This window comes from Canis lupus, chromosome 24 (genome assembly GCF_048164855.1).
Source record: "Canis lupus baileyi chromosome 24, mCanLup2.hap1, whole genome shotgun sequence".
NCBI classification, from domain to species: domain Eukaryota; kingdom Metazoa; phylum Chordata; class Mammalia; order Carnivora; family Canidae; genus Canis; species Canis lupus.
The window spans coordinates 9232009-9252333 of NC_132861.1; the positions used below are offsets into that span (position 1 = coordinate 9232009).

Sequence of the window (20325 nt, forward strand, 5' to 3'; positions counted from 1 at the left end):
GGTGTTTAGAATATGGGGCTTATATACCATCTTAATAGGTGAAAGGAGGAAGAGTATTTACAGGAAAACACACAAAAAAATTTTTTTGGGACATGATATATGGGCCCTTAGGAAAAGAGATGGGAAATATATGGTAGTTTTCTGACAATGTCTGTTTTGGGTGTGGTATGGAGACTTCTCATCTCCAGGGATAAAAGTCAATCTTCTCTGGCTGCTACTGGGAAGGAAATTTATGACTGAGTTCTTTGAGGAGGCTCTGCTTTTTGGCAGTTTAAGAGATTTCAGGAACTCAAATACCTTCTTGAAATAATTTTTATGCCACAGTAGCCTATGCTGGAGCCCTTCAAGTACCAAGACTAACAAAACAGAGGAGAGAGAGGTTGAGCTTAATTTCAAATATACTAAGGACAAGTGGGGATTTATATCAAAAAACAAAAAGTTCGTATTTAAAAGGTTAACATCAAGAGAGTGAAGACACAACCAAAAGAATGAGAGGAAATGTAAAAAAATAAATAAAACTCACATATTGGTACAAGACTTGTACTCAAAATACATACAAAAAGCTATTAGACTAGTAATAAAAAGACAACCCAATTTTAAAATGGACATGATATGAACATTTTTTCAAATAAGATATACAAATAGTTAATACACACATAAAAAAATGCTCAACATCACTAACCATCAGAAAATAAAAAACCACAAACACAGTGGGATACCAGATCACATCTACCGCTATACTCAAAAGATAGACAAGTATAGGCAAGGATGTAGAAAAACTGAAACCCTCACACAGTGATGGTGGTAATGTAAAATGGTGCAACATCTTTGGAAAATAGTCTAGCATTTCCCCAAACAGTAGAACAGATTTACTACATGATCAGCAATTCCATCCTCGGTACATACCCAAGAGAAATAACAACATGTCTACACGTAAACTTGTGCCCAAATGTTAATATTGCTCATAATAGCTAAAAAGGGGAAACAACCCAAATGCCCAACTAATGAATAATAATATAGCATACAACGAAATATTTGGCAATTTAAAAAACTAACATACTGTTATATACAACATGGATTAATTTTGAAAACATTTTGTTACATGAAAGCCAATTACAGAGAACCAAATATGAAATGATTCCATTAATATGAAATATACAAAATACACAGATTTATAGAAACAAAAAATAGACTAGTGGTTGTAGGGAGATAGGTATGTTAGGTAGTGCTGGTGAAGAGATGTGGGTTTCCTTTTAGAACAATGAAAATATTCTAAAAGTGACTGGGAATGAATGTACAACGCTGCAAATATACTAAACCACTGAACTGCACATTTCAGTGAAGTCAATGTGAGTCAAACCTAAGCAAAGATGTTTAAAAACAGCTATGTGATAAATGCTATCATAAAAGCATACACCAGACCAGCAAAGAAGTCTGAATTGTGTAGTAAGGATAAGGAAACCTCTGAAAAAAAAAAAAAATCACACTTGGGCTAAATCTTTTTAAAAATGCAGTCTGAAAGTTTGCCAACAAAACAAACCAAGGTACAGGGTTTCAGATGAAATTAAAAGCACATGCAAAGTACAAGAGAATACATGAACGTCCTCAATAACTTCATATATGTTAGGACGCAGAAATTCTATTACAAACTAAAGATTCTATTGGAAAGGGCAGCACAAGCAGATTCATCAAGAACCTTGAATTCTCACATTTATTTTTTCTTGAAAGCAATAGAAGTTTATTTTTTTTTTATTTTTTTTTTTATTATTTATTCATGATAGTCATAGAGAGAGGAGAGAGAGGCAGAGACACAGGCAGAGGGAGAAGCGGGCTCCATGCCAGGAGCCCGACATGGGACTCGATCCCGGTACTCCGGGATCACGCCCTGGGCCAAAGGCAGGCGCCAAACCGCTGAGCCACCCAGGGATCCCCAGCAATGGAAGTTTAAAAAAATTTTAACCAAGGAAGTAAAATTATCAAACATCTGTTACGTAAATTATCTTGACAGTTCCTGGAGGATGGAATGGAAGAAGGGAGTTAAGAAACTGGTTAAGAGGCTACTTATTTAAGTAAAAATGAGGACTTCCCAAAACCAGAAGCCACAAGCATAAAGAGAAGGGGGCCTGGACTAAATGAAAAGTAACAAGCATCAAAGAGAAGAGTGTGAGGAAACTTCAGATGTTGGTGTGGGGGGAACAAAGAACGGAAGACATGGAAATAAATGACATTATGCAAGAAAAGCTTACAAAGGTAAAATAACAAAATACGGGATAGTTTTTCTCCAACTTGAGAGGTCTCTATGTAATGAATTTACATCAGTAAAATCCATAAATATACTGGCAAACTAACCATAAAGATTAACATTGCTTCATTAAAAAATCAGATGGCTCTAAAAAGGAAAGAATGGAATTTCAGCCACAACTAAACTTTTCAGTAACGTTTTAAAAGGTTTGGATTAAAGGCACAACAGTGTAGTACTAAGAGAAGGAGGAAAAGCAACGTTTCAAGTATCCAAACAGTGCTCACAGTTCCTAAACACTTAATATGTATTAGTTCATTTAATCCTTACCAACCTTGCAAAATAAATAACCTCTTTTCCTAAGAGTGAGGCATAAAAAAGCTAAGTAATCTGCCCAAGGCTGAAGAGCTAGGAAGGAGTGGGACAAGTTCCAGAGTCCACATTTTTAAACAAGTTGTACTGGCTCTTAAAGGCAAGTATTTTAAGATTAAGAAAAACAACAGCAACAAAACAAAAAATCCTTTGTATATCAAGACACTACCATAAGCAATTTACATACATTATCCTCAAAATCATCCCAGAAAGTATTTTTCACCTAACCATTTTTATAGGTTAGGAAACAGATTTAGAGAGATGAAGAAATTTGTGCAAGATCACATTGTATGGCAGGATGATTATAAAATGGCCCCAACTCTCTAGTATCCATACTCCCTGTGGCTCTTACCATAAGAAGGCAGTTGATTTCTCACTTTCAATCTTACCTGATCTCTTAATTTGTCTTAGCCAATAAACAGAACAAAAGAAACATGCCAGTTCCACGGGTAGATCTCAAGAAATCTCACAGGTTTCCACTACCTTTCCAAGAATACTGCCATGTGAACAAGCCCAGACTAGCCTGATGAGTAATGAAAGACATGTACCTCAGTCACCCCATAAGAGCCAGTAACCCACCAGAAATGTGAGAAGGCACCCTAGAGCACCACCAACCTTCCAGGTGACCAGAGATATATAAGTGATCCAGATGAAATGAGCCAGATCTAGCCCAGATGATCAGAACCATCCATCTGATCCACAGATTCATGAATAAAATACATTCATTTTAAGCCAACAAAATTTTTTTTTTTTTTTTTTTGCAAGGGGATATGGTGGTTACAGAGCAATAATCTATTGAAATTCACGGTAAGGAGAAGAGCTGGAATTTAAAGCCAGGCCGTCTGGATCCAAGTTCACCCTCCCACTTACTGCTACCTACATTATAGAACTTCTAGCTTCAGAGTAGACAAGACATGCAATACTACCATAGCATTTTCCTTTGTGAAAAAGAGATGTCATTTATGCTATTTCATGTTATTAAAAATTTATAAAGGCTCAAAATACTAAATATAATTCTTGTTTTCTCCTTTAGGTTAAAAAAAAAAATCCAAAAAGCATATTGGACCTAGAATTAGAACTACATTGCTATAACCACCTTTCCACTAACATAAGTTAGATAATAAAAAAAACTACATATATTTTTTTATATTAGGTACAGAGTATCCTGATAAACTGTTTCCTGAAATGTACCTATACTGACTTTTATTAACTCATTCTTACTCTTAAATCATTTACTTTGCTTCCCAATTCACTGATCTGCAACACATCACATCATCTACCCACCTATATGCAACTATGCCCATATAGTTCCCTTGGTAGATCTTTGTTTCCACCAAGAGATACAGCAATGATTCCATTAAACTGGAAGTTGAGATCACCACTCAGCCACTTACTGCTTTTCGTGCCGATGAATCAACAAAGGAGATTACAGAACTAACTGGGGTCGAGGGATCTTACTATCAAGAGGAAGCTGGGTTGCCACTACACAGAGGAGCTTTAAAAAAAAAAAAAAAAAAAAAAAAATGTCTTAAATGCAAGAGTTCCTCTGGGACACCACTTAGTATTTCCATGTAATGTGATTAAAGTCAATCCAGCCAGGACTGCTAATGACCCAGACCCTCAAGGAATAAAGCCTTGAGTCATCCTACCAGGCAAGCAACCACAACCAGCTGAGGTACTTGCCAAGAATAGAGAGTACGTGGAATGACAGCAAGAAAAGGCAATTATAGATCGCAACTTCAACCACATAATTAGTTACAGAAATGAACATTCTACTATTTCTTCCTATTTTGATATAAGAAATTAGTATATATATTAGCCAACTTACTTTTTATCTCCCTTTTTACAACCATCTAACAGTAGCTAATCTCGAATCAGTACTTAAGTTACAGGATATTAACTAGAAAATGTGACTTAAGCAGGAAAAAAATGAACCCGACTGTAGATAAAAGCATTTTCTTTCCTCTCTTAAGAATATTTGTATGTTAACAGTTGGAAAAGGATAGTTGCATTATGTTCATCCAAGATATAGTTTTGAGGGATGCCTGAGTGGCTCCACGGTTAGGCATCTGCCTTCAACCCAAGGCATGATCCTGGAGTCCCGGAATCAAGTTCCACATCAGGCTCCCTGTGGGTCTCTTTCTGCCTCTGCCTATGCCTCTGTGTCTCTCATAAATAAATAAATAAATAAATAAATAAATAATCAATCTTTAAAAAAATATGTAGTTTTACAAATGACCAAGTTAAATATGATGAAAAGAGGTGTATACAGGTGCCATGGGGTCAAAGAATGGACTGTGATGGTTTTTCATTTTCAGCTAGGTTGCAACTACATTTCAGCTAGGTTGCAAATTTCACTCCCTGCATGGTTGCAGTTAGTTAAGATCGGCCTCAGAAGACATTCCCATGAAATTCAGAAGATAAAAGTTAAACAACAGTCATATTCAGAACTTCATCAAAAGGTTAGGTAGTATTGCACTTCCCACACTGTCATGGATCTTTGGGTCCACCTTTGTTGGTATGAGATAGCTACTCCGCCCATAGTTCCCCTACCTCCTACTGGAACTCCTCCTTTGTTTTTCCAAGTTATACTGGGGTAGGTTGTGTGCAGTTCCATGGTCAAGGTATGCCACCCCTACTATAGATTATCTACATCATCAAAGTTGCAGGTTTGGAAGCAGTTGAAAGAACAATGAAGGTAGAACTTCAAGGTTGTAGGTTCTAGCTACTTCTAAGTTCCAAATGTTCTTTCCATGTTTCAGGGGTCTTTTTTCTTAAAGATTTTATTTATTCATGAGAGACAGACAAAGGCAGAGACATAGGCAGAGAGGGAAGCAAGCTCCGTACAGGGAGCCTGATGCAGGACTCAATCCCAGGACCCTGGGATCATGCCCTGAGCCAAAGGCAGACGTTCAACCACTGAGCCACTCAGGTGCCCCTCCACATTTCAGTTTAACCTTCTCCATTAATGTCTATCTTCCCTTCACACACGTCAACACGCCTGACTTCAAGCGTAGCACCACTCTCAGGAGTATATATCCAGTTCTCGCAATTGGTAAAAACCAACCACTACAGTAATTTTACTTCTCTAACCAAACCCTAGATGATAGAAATGAAAATGTTACTTAGGATTAGAATACTGTGCAAAGGCCTGAACGTGCCCACCTTTCTCTTCTCCAACTCATATTACACCCACCCAACTGAAAAGAAAAAGTAAAATATCACATATTAAGACTATCATGAAACTCGCTTTCTTTCCATCAACAAAAACACTTTAGGATTTACCTGAAGAACAGTAAGTGTGAAGTGCATTTACTTTCTAAAGGGACAAGTTCAAATTTTTAAAACTACATTCTTATAAAGTTATAGTAACATTAAAACAAAATAGACTGTCCAAATTCAAGAAAATTAAAAATAAGCACACCTTAATGTATTAGTGTTTTTAGGCTATATTAATGTTGACCTTAGATGCATGTTGAAAATACAAAGCAACAAATCTCTTAAAAGATGTGCCATGTAAAAAAAAAAAAAAAAAAAGATGTGCCATGTAGGGACGCCTGGGTGGCTCAGCGGTTGAATGTCTGCCCTTGGCTCAGGGCGTGATTCCAGAATCCCAGGATCAAGTCCCACATCAGGGACTTCCTGCATTGGAGCCTGCTTCTCGCTCTGCCTGTGTCTCTGCCTCTCTCTCTCTCGGTGTCTCTCATGAATAAATAAATACAATCTTAAAAAAAAAAAAAAATGTGCCATGTCTAAACCAACTCACCTAGTTCCCCCTTTAATACACTTTTTTCTTTTTTATATCTGTATAAAAGGGAGAACCACAAACTCAAGTTTTTATAGAATGATCCTGAAGGGTCCTGTGGACCTGAGCTGGTCCCTAGCTAACCACTTAAAGAAAAACACATGTCTAACACCCCTACCATGGACATAAATTGAGAGCAAAGCAGTTGAAACCCTTGGATTTTAGTACTTTTGCCACAAAGCAGAAATACTAAGGTGGAAGACAGTTGAAAAAAATGACACTTCCCCCCCCCAATACTATCTGGTCCCATATGTCCCAAACTGCTGTCTGTCAAAAGTTCCTGCCAAAAATGGGGTGAAGGAATAGCAGCAAAAACATAGTTGTCCCTTTTACCAGCCTTCATAAACATTCTTTAGCTCCTGGCTCTTCACTACATGAGTACCTACTCAGACTAACTATATGTAACTGAAACAATAGTGAGCTTCTACCTTACTCTAAAAATGTGTAACTCTAAATAAAACAAGGTGTGTGTTAAGAGCAACTATATATATATTTTTTTAAGATTTTACTTATTTATTCATGAGAGAGACAGAAAGAGAAGCAGAGACATAGACAGAGGGAGAAGTAGGCTCCCGGCAGGGAGCCTGATGTGAGACTCAATCCTGGCACTCTGGGATCACATCCTGAGCCAAAGGCAGATGCTCAACCAATGAACCACCCAGGCTTCCCAAGGGCTTCCCAAGGGATTTAAGGCCTAGTTTGAAATGAATGAAAATTAGTCTATGAAGAGTTCTAATAACGGTGGGATAGCTTTTGTCTACTTGTGACACTAACCCTTCCACAGATGTCAATTATAAATTCTAGATAGAATGAATGAATGAATTAATTAATTAATTAATTCTGGATAGAATGCTTTTAAAAATGATTTGAAGGCCAAAAAAAAGGCATCTAAGAACTGGTAGAAACTGGGAGATTTGACCACTGAAAGAACAGAAGTACACCAGGTTCAAATTTATACGGCTTTTACCCTTTTCCCAGCTTTTCCCCCGCTAGTCTGTAGAAACACAAGTCCAGTAGACCATAAGCAGATAGCTGTAGTTTTACTTAAGTTCATGGCCACAGAGTGGCTGGAAACTCAGAGGAAATTCAGTAAAAGAGTGAGCCACAACAGGGGAAGCCTCAAAAACTAATATAAACTCCTTCAAATTCTTCAAGGACCCTTGAACTGTGTATGCTCAAGAAAGAGTCCAAGGAACCCAGTAAAAAACGACTGGGAAGTTTGAATAATTCAGCAGCAATATCAGCTGTTTCCCACTGCAGAGACATAAGCCTGGAGTTTGAATCCAGCCAAGTGACACGGCATTAGAAAACACCTCAGGCTTTCAATAGACCCATCTTAAAGCGTAAGACCAAGCCACCACAAGTTCAAGATGATCAGCCAGCAATTTAATCATACTCACCAAAGAAAATGGAGAATTTAGAAATGATATATTATCCACATTGTTCACTCTATAATTACAACTTTCTAGACATAAAAATAAGCAGGAAAGGGACACCTGGGTGGCTTAGTGGTTGAGTGTCTGCCTTCGGCTCAGGGCATGATCCTGGGGTCCTGGGATTGAGTCCCACATCGGGCTCCCCATTGGGAGCCTGCTTCTCCCTCTATGTCTCTATCTCTGTGTGTCTCTCATGAATAAAAAAATAAAATTCAGAAAAAAAAGGAAAATCTGACATATTATGAAAGGTAGGAAAAAGCAGCTAACAGAAGACCACAAAATAATTCAGATGAGTGAACTAACAAACAAGGATGTTAGAGCTACTACAAATATGTTGAAAGACTTAATGGAGGACAGGGTCACAATGAGAGATCTCCACAGATAAATGGAAATACTTTAAAAAAAAAAAAAAAAAAAAAGAACCAAGATACTAAAACTGAAGGATATGTTATTTTAAAATGGGTGTAAAAACACCAACACCCCCATAATCACTGCAGCATTGTTCACACTAACCAAGACAGAGCAACAATCCAAGTGCCTACCAACTGGTGAATTGATAAAGCTATATTATATACAAGAAAACACATTCAGTCAAGAGAAAGGATATCTTGCCATTTGCAACAACACAGATGCAACTTGAGGGCATTGTGCTGAGTGAAATGAATCAAAATAGATACTGTATGGTCTCACTTATATGTGAAATGTGAAATACATCCCATAGAGAGTAAGTTGGTGGCTTACTTACTTACTTACTTCCAATCTTATTGGAAGATTCACACTATTTGACTCCAAATCTTATGGTAATAGAGACAATATGAAACTGGCATAAAAGAAACAGATAAATAAAACAGAACTGAGTCCAGTTATAGATCTATACAAGTAAGTTCAAAGGACTCTGAACAAAACCACAAAAGTCATTCACTGCAGGAAAGGAAAGGGTTTTTTTCAAGCAATGATTTGGAATTGGATAAATGTATTTTTTTAATATTTTATTTATTTATTCATGAGAGACACAGAGAGAGAGAGAGAGAGAGAGAAAGGCAGAGACACAGGCAGAGGGAGAAGCAGGCTCCATGCAGGGAGCCTGATGTGGGACTCGATCCTGGGACTCCAGGATCAGGCCCTGGGCTGAAGGCAGAGCTAAACTGCTGAGCCACCAGGGCTGCCTGATAAATGTATTTTTAAAAATGAACCTCAACCCCCTATTTCATCATACGTAATAATTCAAGATGGATCATAGCCCTATATGTAAAAGTTTAGACTATGAAACTTCTAACAGAAAACACAGGAAGTTATTTTCATGACTTTTGGAGAGGCAAAGGCTTCTTACGACTAAAAAAGCATTAAGCTATTAAAGAAAAAAGTTGATTAGACTTCATCAAAATACACTATTATGGAAAAGAACTGAGAAACAGAAAAAATATTCAGCACACTAATGTGACAAAAGAACTTGTATCCAAACTATATTAAGAATTCTTGCACATCAATAAAAAGGTAACCAATTTTTTAATGTGCAGATATTTGAAAATGCATTCAGAAAACAAAATACACTATCAATACTAATATGAAAAATTGCCCAACATCATTAGCCACTAAGGAAATCCAAAATAAAACTACAGTGAGAAACCATTTCAAAAAAAAAAAAAAAAAGGGATCCCTGGGTGGCGCAGCGGTTTGGCGCCTGCCTTTGGCCCAGGGCGCGATCCTGGAGACCCGGGATCGAATCCCACATCGGGCTCCAGGTTCATGGAGCCTGCTTCTCCCTCTGCCTGTGTCTCTGCCTCTCTCTCTCTCTCTCTCTCTCTGTGACTATCATAAATTAAAAAAATTTTAAAAAAAAGAAACCATTTCAAATCAAATAAAATGTCTAAAATGAGTAAGACTGATTATCCAAAGGTTGGCAAGAATGTAGAATCTCATACTCACGGTGGAAAATTACTTTTAAAAACTATATGGAAGTTTCTTATATAGTTGAACACACATCTGCCTATAAACTCATAATTCCATTCCTAGGTATTTACTCAAAAAAAAAAAAAAATGAAAGCGACTGTTTGTATGACGATCCATATAGGCCTTATTCTTAATGGTAAAAAACTGGAAATTCAAATGTCCATCAACAGAAGAAAAGATAAACTTTGGTATATTGATCAATGAAATTCACTTCAGCAATAAAAAAAAAAATTTGATACTTTCAACTTCATGAATAAATTGAGATATAGATGTTCAGCCAAAGAAGCTAGGTGCTTCTTTGGACACACTGTATGAAGACAGAACAAAACTCATCTATGGTGTTAGAAATCAGAGTGCTTGGGGGAGAGGGAATTGAATGGAAAAGGAAAATGAAGAAACTTTCTGGGAGGACAAAATGCTCAATATCACCTTTTGGGTAATGGTTACATGGATATAACTGTCACACCTCAAAGTGAGTACCTAAGATCTGTACATTTTATTGTATTTAGTTTACATCCTGACACAAATCAAAAACTGATTTAAAAAAAAAGAATTTGTGAGCTCATTGTATTAATTTTCCTTTTTTTCTCTTAATCTTGAGTGGTCCAGATATATATTTAGAGTGTGTGTACATACACACTAAATACTATCTACTATGTGCTAAAAACTATGCTAGGTTCCAAAATAACTAAAAGTTCATGCGCTCAAAGGTTAACCATCTAGGGCAAGAAACACACTTAAATAACACATAACATGAGGGTTTCCATTACAGAGCTATATAGAGGGTCTTGTGAGAAGGAGAAAAAAACCACCACATATCGCCCAAATGAAGAGTCAGGTATCAGAAAACCCTATTAGGCGGGTGATGAAAAGCAAGAGTCTGGACAGGTGGACAATCAGGAATGGATCATTTCAAGCAGAGAAATATATATGCATACAAAGACTTAGGACAAAGGGTCTAACACAATAGGAAGCAATGAGCAGTTCAATGTTTTTTGGAGGTCAGAGCCCAAGACATAGTGACAGGAAAACCTGGGATGGTAGTAGGTAGGTACCATGCCAATACTAAGGTATTTGGATTACACAGAACTTGAAGAGCCACTGAATAGTTTTTAAGCAAGGAAATGGCACATTCAAATTTGTGATTAAAACTATCACTCCATTAACAGTATAAGAAATAGCCTAGAAGGGAGTGAAAGTGGAAGCAGACAGACCTGTCAGAAGACAAATGCAGACAAATGAGCAAGTCGTGTTTACTTTTAGTAAACCAATGGCACATGGACTGAAGAGAAATTTAAGAATTCCCAAATGAACAGAAAAAGTGAATGAATTTAAGATCAGACAGTTCACAGGAAAAAAAAATAATAATAAAGATGGCCCTTAACAACGTGAAAGACACTCAGCTTTACTTGTAAGAGAAACATTAATTAAAACTACACTGAGATACCATTTTTTCACCTATCACGCTGGCAAAAATCCAAAAAGTTTGATTATATGCTGTGTTGGCCAGGATATAGGGTAACAAGTATTCTCATATACACATTACTGTTATTACCTCTATGAAACACAATTTAACAACATCTATCAAAATTATAACAGCTATATATCTTTGACCAAGCAATTCCACTTCTAGGAATTTATCCTACAGACACACCTGCATAGTACAAAAATGATATATGTACAATGTTGCTTAATGCAGAATTTTTGTAGCAGTAAAAACTGGAAACAATCCAGCTGTCCATCAGTGGGCTTTATAGGAAAATTATTTTACATTACTGTATAATGATAACTAATATTTTAAACTACCAGTTAAACTGTAGTTCATAGGTAAAAATGAACACTCTGCACCTGTCAAGAGAAGGATAGTAGAGAGAATGCACAAGCACTAGCACTTTATACTTAATAAGTTAAGATCTCCAGGGTATATTAAGTGGAAAAAGTAAAAGACAAAGCAGTTAGTTTCCAACATCGATGTAAAACATTTGGGGAGGAAGGGGTAGGTGGGAGGGAGTATGGAGAGGAGAGATAAGATAAACATATTTGTAATGGCTGTATTTTTTAAATCCCCAAAAGGATACAGAAGAAATCAGTACATTAGTAAACTATTTTAAGAATTTGGGAACTCCACAGATGGGAAGAGATGAGAAGGATGAGAAATTTCTGATTGTGTATCTTTTTTCCTCTTTTTGCTGTTTCACTTTTGAAGTACTAATGTACATACAGTATTTAAGAAAAATACTTTGAAGATGCAGTATCAGAATCAACAGGATTTGGATTTTTTTTTTAATTTTTGATTTATTTATGATAGTCACACAGAGAGAGAGAGAGAGGCAGAGACACAGGCAGAGGGAGAAGCAGGCTCCATGCACCGGGAGCCCGATGTCTCCAGGATCGCGCCCTGGGCCAAAGGCAGGCGCTAAAACACTGTGCCACCCCAGGGATCCCAGAATCAACAGGATTTGATAACTCATTTGAGAGGAAAAGTAAAGAAGGAGGGATCAAGTCATCTCTCATCTCTCTGACTTGATAACAAATCTAGTCATCCCTTACAATTTATTGAAAAACAGAGAGAGAGAGAGAGACAGAGAGAGAGAGATCTGTGTTATTAACCAAGATAGGATGTTAAAGGGTAGAGGAAGGCAGCTCAGTTTTTAACACATTTTACTGGAGATAGTGTGTCCTATACAGTACTACACTAGAAAAAGACCGCAGGAAATTTAAGAGAGGGGTCAGGGATATAGTTAGTATTAGCCTTGAAGAAGAAAACATTTATATCAGCCTAACTTATCTACAAATTATTTGTCCTATAAACTCAAACCAGAAAATAAACTAAAAATGAAATTAATTCAAAGAGACAGAATAAGGCCACATAAACATATCCTTTTCTCACGAAGTTCTCACTAAAATCTTATTTAATACATTTAATTTCCCAAATTCACAACAGATTAGAAAATTCAAAAAAGACCATGGGTGTTAACTACCAGAGGCAATTATTTGGCAGCAGCATGAAGCAGCAAAAAAATAATGAGGATACTACCAATATGCCAAAAAGTACAGCATTCTTGAAGTGCTCTTCATAGGAGTCAAAAGTCTCATGTTTTACCATCTAAGACTTGGCCAAAATAATCCCCCTTTCAAGAAGTTTTTCATGCTTCCCTTACTCTCAGCCTAACAGAATTAATCGATTTTCTTTTATCAAATTACCAATTTCAGACATTTTGTTTACACCTCTCTGAAAACTCTGTATTCTGCCATTTTAAATTACTTTGTAATTATAGCTGGTTTTTATACTATCAGTCTTCTTCTTCCTACCTGAATATACATCTCATAATTGACAAAATATTTCACCTATTTCTGAGCACAAATTTCTTGCACAGTATAGTATGCAAATATCCATTTAACAATTAACCATCTTTGCCTTTTCTAAAGTGATGTGAATGGGCTTTGCCACAAATACAGTATCCCTGAACCAACTTAAAATAGTGTTTTGTTGCATACTTAACAACTTAAGCATCCAGGTAAACATTTGGTCTGGCTTATTCCCCCCCCCCCCCCCACCAAAAAAAAAAACAAAAAACAAAAAACAATGAGACAAGTAGTAATAGGGAGTGACAGCTATCTCTTTCAAGGAAGATAAAAGTGTTCTAAAATCAGAGTGTGATGATGGTTGCATAAACCTGTGGATGTACTAGAGAAGAAATAATTGTACACCTTCAATGAATAAATTGTATTGCATGTGAATTATAGCTGAATTAAGCTGTTCAAATGTAAGGTATGTGTATAAGAAACAAAGACTTAACAAAATCAGGTAATTTGCCCATGGTGACATAGCTAGCTAGTGATGGAGAAAGAATAAAAACCTAAACAGTCTTCACTCTAAGTCTGTATCTTTAACCAAGCTCTTCTGCCTTCCTTAGAAAGGGCTTCATTCATCAAGCATTACCTCTAATGCCTACATATGCTCCTACTGCTGCTGAAGTAAAAAATGCTAGAGATCTTCCAAACTCCAACTAGAACTGCAAAGACTTTACCCAGTTAGATTACATCATAAAGGTATAGGAAAAGGAAAGTCAAAAGCTGAAAAGAAAGCTACCAAAGAGATCAAGAAAACAAAAAGGTACTCAAGACTTACATTTCAAAGCTTGCCATTCTGAGCAAAAGACTACATGAAACACATGAAATAGCTTGATGGCTTCTATCAAAGTTGGTGGGCAGGACTAATTTGGCTGAGCTGCGGTGAATTACAGGCTTCCTGGACTGGTTTTACTTAGACCCGGCTTCTCAACCTTGGCACTATTTTGACATATTGGCACAAAAACTATTGTGGAGGGCTGCCCTACACAGTAGGATGCTTAGCATCATTCCTGACCTCTCCCCACTAGATGCCAGTAGCACCACTGCCCCCTCTCCCCTCAGTTATGATAGCCAAAATGTCTCCAGATGTTGCTCAATGTTCTGGTGAGCGGCACTGGGGAGAAAGGCAGTGTCCTAAACCCTACATTTGAGAACCACTGGTCAAGACTGAAGGTAATGATGCAAAAGGGACAGCTATCTGATGTTAACTAGTGAAATGATAACTGGAGACAGACAAGAACCTTTTTTTTAAACAGTTTTGTTGAGATACTCTGACCTACAAAAGTTGTATATATTTAAGGTATACAACCTGATATTTTGATACTATACATATGCATTGTGAAGAAATAGCCACAATCAAGTTAATCGACATCACCTCTACATAGTGAAGGAGCCAGAGGAAGGGGACAGACAACAGCCCTTTAAAACAATCCCCTCCCAAGACTACAAGGAAATATTTCACTTCAGTTAAAAACAAAACAAAAATATGAAGCTGAGGATGAGGGTAATATGTAGAGATTAAATAGGTAACCTATGTAGTCATGTCAAAATCCCCAGATTTCTATACAGTTCAGCCTCTGACACTACAGTAGAAATATTAACTATGGAGAGGTACTACTAAACATCAGATAATAGATGTAAAGGATGTTAGAAATGAGAAGTGCTCCCTTTAATTTGTTTGAGGCAAATTCAGTTTCCCTTATAATTAAAACTAAGCGTCCCTCAGCTCTGGAGGAACTATCGAAATAACAAGGTCAAGGCTACCACCCCTCCCAGGGAAGAGGAGCAAACCAAATGACAGTATAAATAAAAATGAAATGACAGTTGAGGGGCGAAGGGGGGAATAGTGAGACAAGAGAAACATACAGAAGACAGAGATGACCCTATACAAAATTTATTTGTTTAAATAAATGACTCTCAAATCTCCCTTTCTGCCTTTATGTATCTTGCTAACACCAAGTTAAGGGCTTTCAATTCCCCAGTGTTGCACTTGGTAGTTCAAAGTCTAGCACTGTAGTCTCTCTAGTCAAAGCAATGCACCCCTCAAGGTGCCACAGGCTCTAAGATATCATCCCTCTTTAAAAGCTGCACCTCTCTCAGGTCATTTTAGATGGGGGGAGGGGGGGGCGGAGTCAAGCAAATTAAGCTACTTAATCTAAAGTATGTTCCACAAGTAACCTCTGCCAAATAAGCATATCGACGAAAAAAAGTTTACCCTCACTTGTAATCACAGAAATGCAAACCCAAAACAAGATAAAATTTCACATCAAATTGGCAAAAAGCATACAATAAAGTCCAATGTTGGTGAACATGTAACATGCATACTCATATACCACAGGTGAGTGAACTATTACAACCTAATTATCGCTCAAAAGGAGTCAGAAAAAAAATATTAAATATCTATATAACAAAATATTCTAGGGGCACCTGGGTGGCTCTATTAAGTGTCTGCTCAGGTCATGATCCCAGCCAGGGTCCTGGGATGGAGCCCCATGTCCCTGCTAAGCAGGGAGCCTCCTTCTCTCCTTCCTCTCCCTCTGATCCTTCCAGCCCCGTTTGTGCGTGTACAAGCGCACCTTCCAACAAAATCTTATAAAAGATAAATAAAATATTCTAATCATTTTTAATTATTTATTTATTTATTCGTGAAAGACAGAGAGAGAGAGAGAGAGAGAGAGAGAGGGGCAGAGACACAGGCAGAGGGAGAAGCAGGCTCCGTGCAGGGAGCCCGATGTAGGACTCAATCCCGGGTCTCCAGGATCACACCCTGCGCTGAAGGCTGGCGCTAAACTGCTGAGCCACCCAGGGATCCCCTCTAATCATTTTTAATTATGTTACTCTAAATGCGCAAATATGAAAACACCTCTGACAATAACTAGGCAAAATGTAAACTGCAGTTTTAGAAAAGGTAAACAGTACAATACTGTTTGTATAAATTTTTTGAAAAGTAAACTTTCTGCAAACTGTTAACAGTGGATTGCCTGTTGGTGGAAAAGGAAAAATAGCTTTTAATTTTCTGTACCATCAGAATGTTTTTATCATATACATGCATTAACTTCTAACTTAAAACATACAATTACTTAAAGTCCTCTAATCCCCACAACCTTAACCACTATTCTTACCATCAACTGTCCACACATTCCTCCCTCCTTCATCTCAGTATCTAAAAGTTGACTAAAATTAAACTTGCCTGACAGGAATTTCAGCTACTAGAGAATGTATTTTGGAAATATATTTTGGACATATATTTGAGGTTTTTCTTTAAAAAAATCTCTTCACTCTAAAACACCTCTGAGCTGGAAAAAAAAAAAAAAAAAAAAAAAGAGAAAAAGATTTCCTACACTGCCCCGAAAACCAAAAAATCTCATTTCCTATCGGGCCCCTAACCCTCCTCTCCTAGAGAGAGGTAATGCTTATGGTTATAATATCCTCCCCTTCTTCTAATAGTTATATATGTAGTCTTGGCTAATTTCACTCTCCCACATAAAAAAAGAGCAATCTCAATTGTTACTGAAGAGGAGGAAGGCTTGCCCCTTGCAGAATTACTTAACAAGATGGCAAGGATCTTACCATCTGGTTTTCTCAGCTCTCACCACCTTGATGCAGATGGTCAATCACTACTCTAAACTTCTATAGGGCAAGATCTCAGTCCTTTTACAAGATCATCTCTGGTACTCTGTGTATATGGAAACTTAGTATTTGTTCATTTCACCTGAATCAGGTTAGAGCATTCTTTGTCAAAGGGAGAGGGAGGTTAGAAGAGTACTTCCAGGTTACGGCCCTTTAAAGATGCTTCCTGCTTTAATCAGTCTTCCTCCACTCTCCTTAGCCACTTATAAGTTTTACAACTAAACCAAGTACTTCTAATTACTGCTTATTCATGTCTAATTATTAGAACACAATAACTATTATGGATATAATGGCTTAAGATTTACTTTAAACAACTAAATTTTGCTCACCTGAGTTCAGTCTTCATAATTCTCTCACTGTGCATGATCACCACCACCACCCCCATCAACTAAAAACAATTACAGTCTCAAAGCAGCAAACTTACCCTATTTTTGAATTACTGAGAAAGGATTAAAAATCTTTTCCACATAATGGGGTAAATGGTTATAATCACGTTCATAACATTATAATGTGAGGCAGAACTGACTTCCACATAAGGAGGAGTCACAACTGCAAACCATTTGGCAGCTTCTTAAATACACTTAAAAAGTAAATACGTTCTAAGTATTTTTGGAATACTAATTTTTGGAATTAGTTTTTGAGGAATACTCAAACTAAACACAATTTTCTGTAAATATCTATTTGAATTGGAAGTGACAAATGGTTTGTATAGCAAACTGAGTTTAAAAGTTTTAAAAAAAGGTACACACTCATCACACATACATACATAACAAAATCCAATACTAACCTCAAAATTACTCTGGTTTACAAGTTTCAGGAAAATAAATAAATGCCATGTCAAGTAACATTGTTCAATGGGAGATCAAGCAACTCCACAAGAGAAAGACACACAAAAGGTTATCTTCTAAGACAACTTAAGTGGATTGAATCCTGAATAAAATTATTAAAACCAACTCTGAAACAGATGGTTAACCTTGAAACTTTATTTCTTGACTGAATGAATTAAAAGAGAAGAGAAGGTAATGAAGAATAATATACTACCTTGTAGTATTTTAAATATTACTTAAGTACTGAATCAAACAATACAGACCACAACGAAGAAATTCTAAGCTTCCACAAGAAACTAAGAGTTACCCCAATTCCACCACATGAATAGGACTGTGACTTTGGATAAATCAATTAAATAACAATCTGAACCTAATTTCTCATGCACATGGTGAGTTGATGACCAGTTTTAAGTTTCCTAATAGCTAACACTGACAAAGGAAACACAAATGTATTCTTTTCTAACTTAAATTATACACAGTACTTGTCATCCAAGCCAAATCACAGTTGAGTTCTGTTGTCGGCACACAGGATCAAAAAAAAAAAAAAAAAAAAGTAGCAATGAGGAAGCCAAAGGATAATCCTAATTCAAGAGGGAGAAGCAGAAAAACACAGAAATTCCCAAAATATTCCCCCCCCACCCTGCCCACCCACAAATTTCTAGGTGTATTTTACCATTTCATTCTTCATCAGGGCAAGTCTTGTCTGGCAAGGGTATCACATTATTTTAGGCTCAACAAATTACTGATAAAGCCATGTCCTCAAAATGTTAGTTACTCTTATGGTCTGTTAAAACTGCATAACAATTTTTAAATTAAAAAATTAAAGCAACTTTCATTCAACAGCCAACTCAGACTACCTGTCAAATAAGCAACATTTCATGACATCTCATGACAAGAATCACTATCATCACATTATCTCCTGTAATTCCTGGGAAAAGTGAGGGGAAAAACAGACGTACCTAGACAGGAATAAAAGCAACATTAAAAATACAAAAGCTGCTGTGAAAACAAAGCTAATACAAGAATCTCAAAAAAATGAGAAAATAAGAAAGCGTGCAAAAGTTCTTAAAAAAAAAAAAAAAAGGCCAATCCAAACAGTACCGTCATTTAAAATATTCACACCTTAAAGTAACACCCACCAACAAAAATGGTCATTTTCTAAACAACAAAAATTCACTACTTCAGCCACTGCAGTAATCAAAGAATGTCTAAAGTGCATCTTTTCTATATGTAAATTTGTAAATATGTTTCAAAAGAACGTTACTGAATATGCGTTTTTATAGTTAAGTTTTTGAGAATAAATCTATCTTAACATAAGACATCCCACGTTGAAACTTTCACCTACATATTCACCACTATAAATTTTAATTAGGTTTTCTGCTGTCACCAGGTGATACAAGATTAATTGTTCCACAACCCGACCTGCATACACTACAGGAATGCTCCTCTTACTGTCCCTAAAAATGCTAGCATCTGACAAATGTAGTGCATAGATAAGAAGTGCCCTTTCTAGCCTTTATTTTGCTTAATACCACACTTCCATAATTTTAACTATTCTTACTTAAGCACTACGTGAGTTAATATTTTTAAAATGCTCTAACTTGGAACTTTACGTACATGTGTTAGTTGGGAACAATGATTATGTCTATCCATTCAAGTCTTAAATAACCGTCCTTTATTTACAGCTCACCTCATGTCCTAGCACACTTGAATTTTTAAAGTTTACCAGGAAGACGGTAGAAAGACTCCCAACTCACTCAAGACCGCTGACCAGCCTTCGAAATAAAGGCTGTATCCCAAAGTTTAGGAAACTATTTAATAAGGGTAGGGTCGTTCAGGACAGCACTGCCCATCCATCATTTCATAATCAAAGTGTGCAAAGAGCGTTCACAGTACATTCTTCAAAGCAAAATAAAGGGCTCCCTTTTATTGGGTTGGTCAGGATTCTCAAAACGTGTGTTGAGAGAGTCGGGAACTGCCCTTTCGAGCCCTTCCCCGAGTTTCCACCGTCCCCGGGAAGGAAGGCAGCAACATGGCAAGTCTGAAGGCGAGGCACCGCATTTCAGGGCTCAGATTCATTCCTTCAAATAACTGTGCCCCTGCCTGGCGCAGCCTCCACGCCTGTACCAAGCGACAGCAGCGACAGCAGCGACATACAAGATCTTCCTTCTGACCAAAAACTTTTCAAGCGTCAGGAAGAACACAGAGTGCAAATATGTCCCCTATTTACAACTGCACGCCTCTTCCATTGTCATCCCGACTCCGAGGCTGCCTAGAGGAGAGCCGGAGCCCAGGAGTCGCCCGGGAGGAGTCCCTGCAGCCAGGGCCGAGCTCCTCCTCCGCCAGGTCCTCAGGTCCCCCCAGCACCAGCTCCGAGAGCGCGCTGAGCGCGCTTTATCTCCGGCGACAGGCGAGTAACAGTGTAAAAATGTCACTCCGGCAGCGGGTCCGCTGGCCCGGAGCAGAGGCTGGGCGGCGGGGCCCGGCGGGCGGGGCGGGCGGGGCGCGCGGGGACCGGCGGAGCGGCGGGGGCGCCCGAGGCCCCAGGCCGCCGCGGGCTCAGCCCCGACCCGCGCTCCCCACCCGTCGCCCGGAAGGGGGAAAACCCGCCAGCGGGAGGATTCAACAGGAGCACCGCGCCGCCCGCCTGCCGCCCGGGAAACAGCCGCCGGCCGCCGGGACGCGGGGGGAGGGGGAGGGGGAGGGGCGGCG

General features: G+C 37.9%; 1 protein-coding gene across 12 annotated transcripts in view; it reads right to left on the bottom strand.

Annotated features, from left to right (window-relative positions):
- The window catches only part of PDS5B (PDS5 cohesin associated factor B), a 179821-nt gene that overhangs the window by 158878 nt on the left and 618 nt on the right, over positions 1 to 20325 (bottom strand). For 6 of the 12 annotated variants that reach the window (XM_072795508.1, XM_072795504.1, XM_072795503.1 and 3 more), the window contains exon 1: positions 19304 to 19326. The exons of 1 other annotated variant lie outside the window; for it this stretch is intronic. In XM_072795508.1, the coding sequence (XP_072651609.1) occupies positions 19304 to 19308 (5 nt within the window). In that variant the 5' untranslated portion in view covers positions 19309 to 19326. Of the gene's footprint in view, positions 1 to 5164; positions 5186 to 19303; positions 19997 to 20325 lie in introns of those variants that run through there. 5 more of the 12 variants (XR_012016191.1, XR_012016190.1, XR_012016192.1 and 2 more) reach the window with 4 other exon arrangements.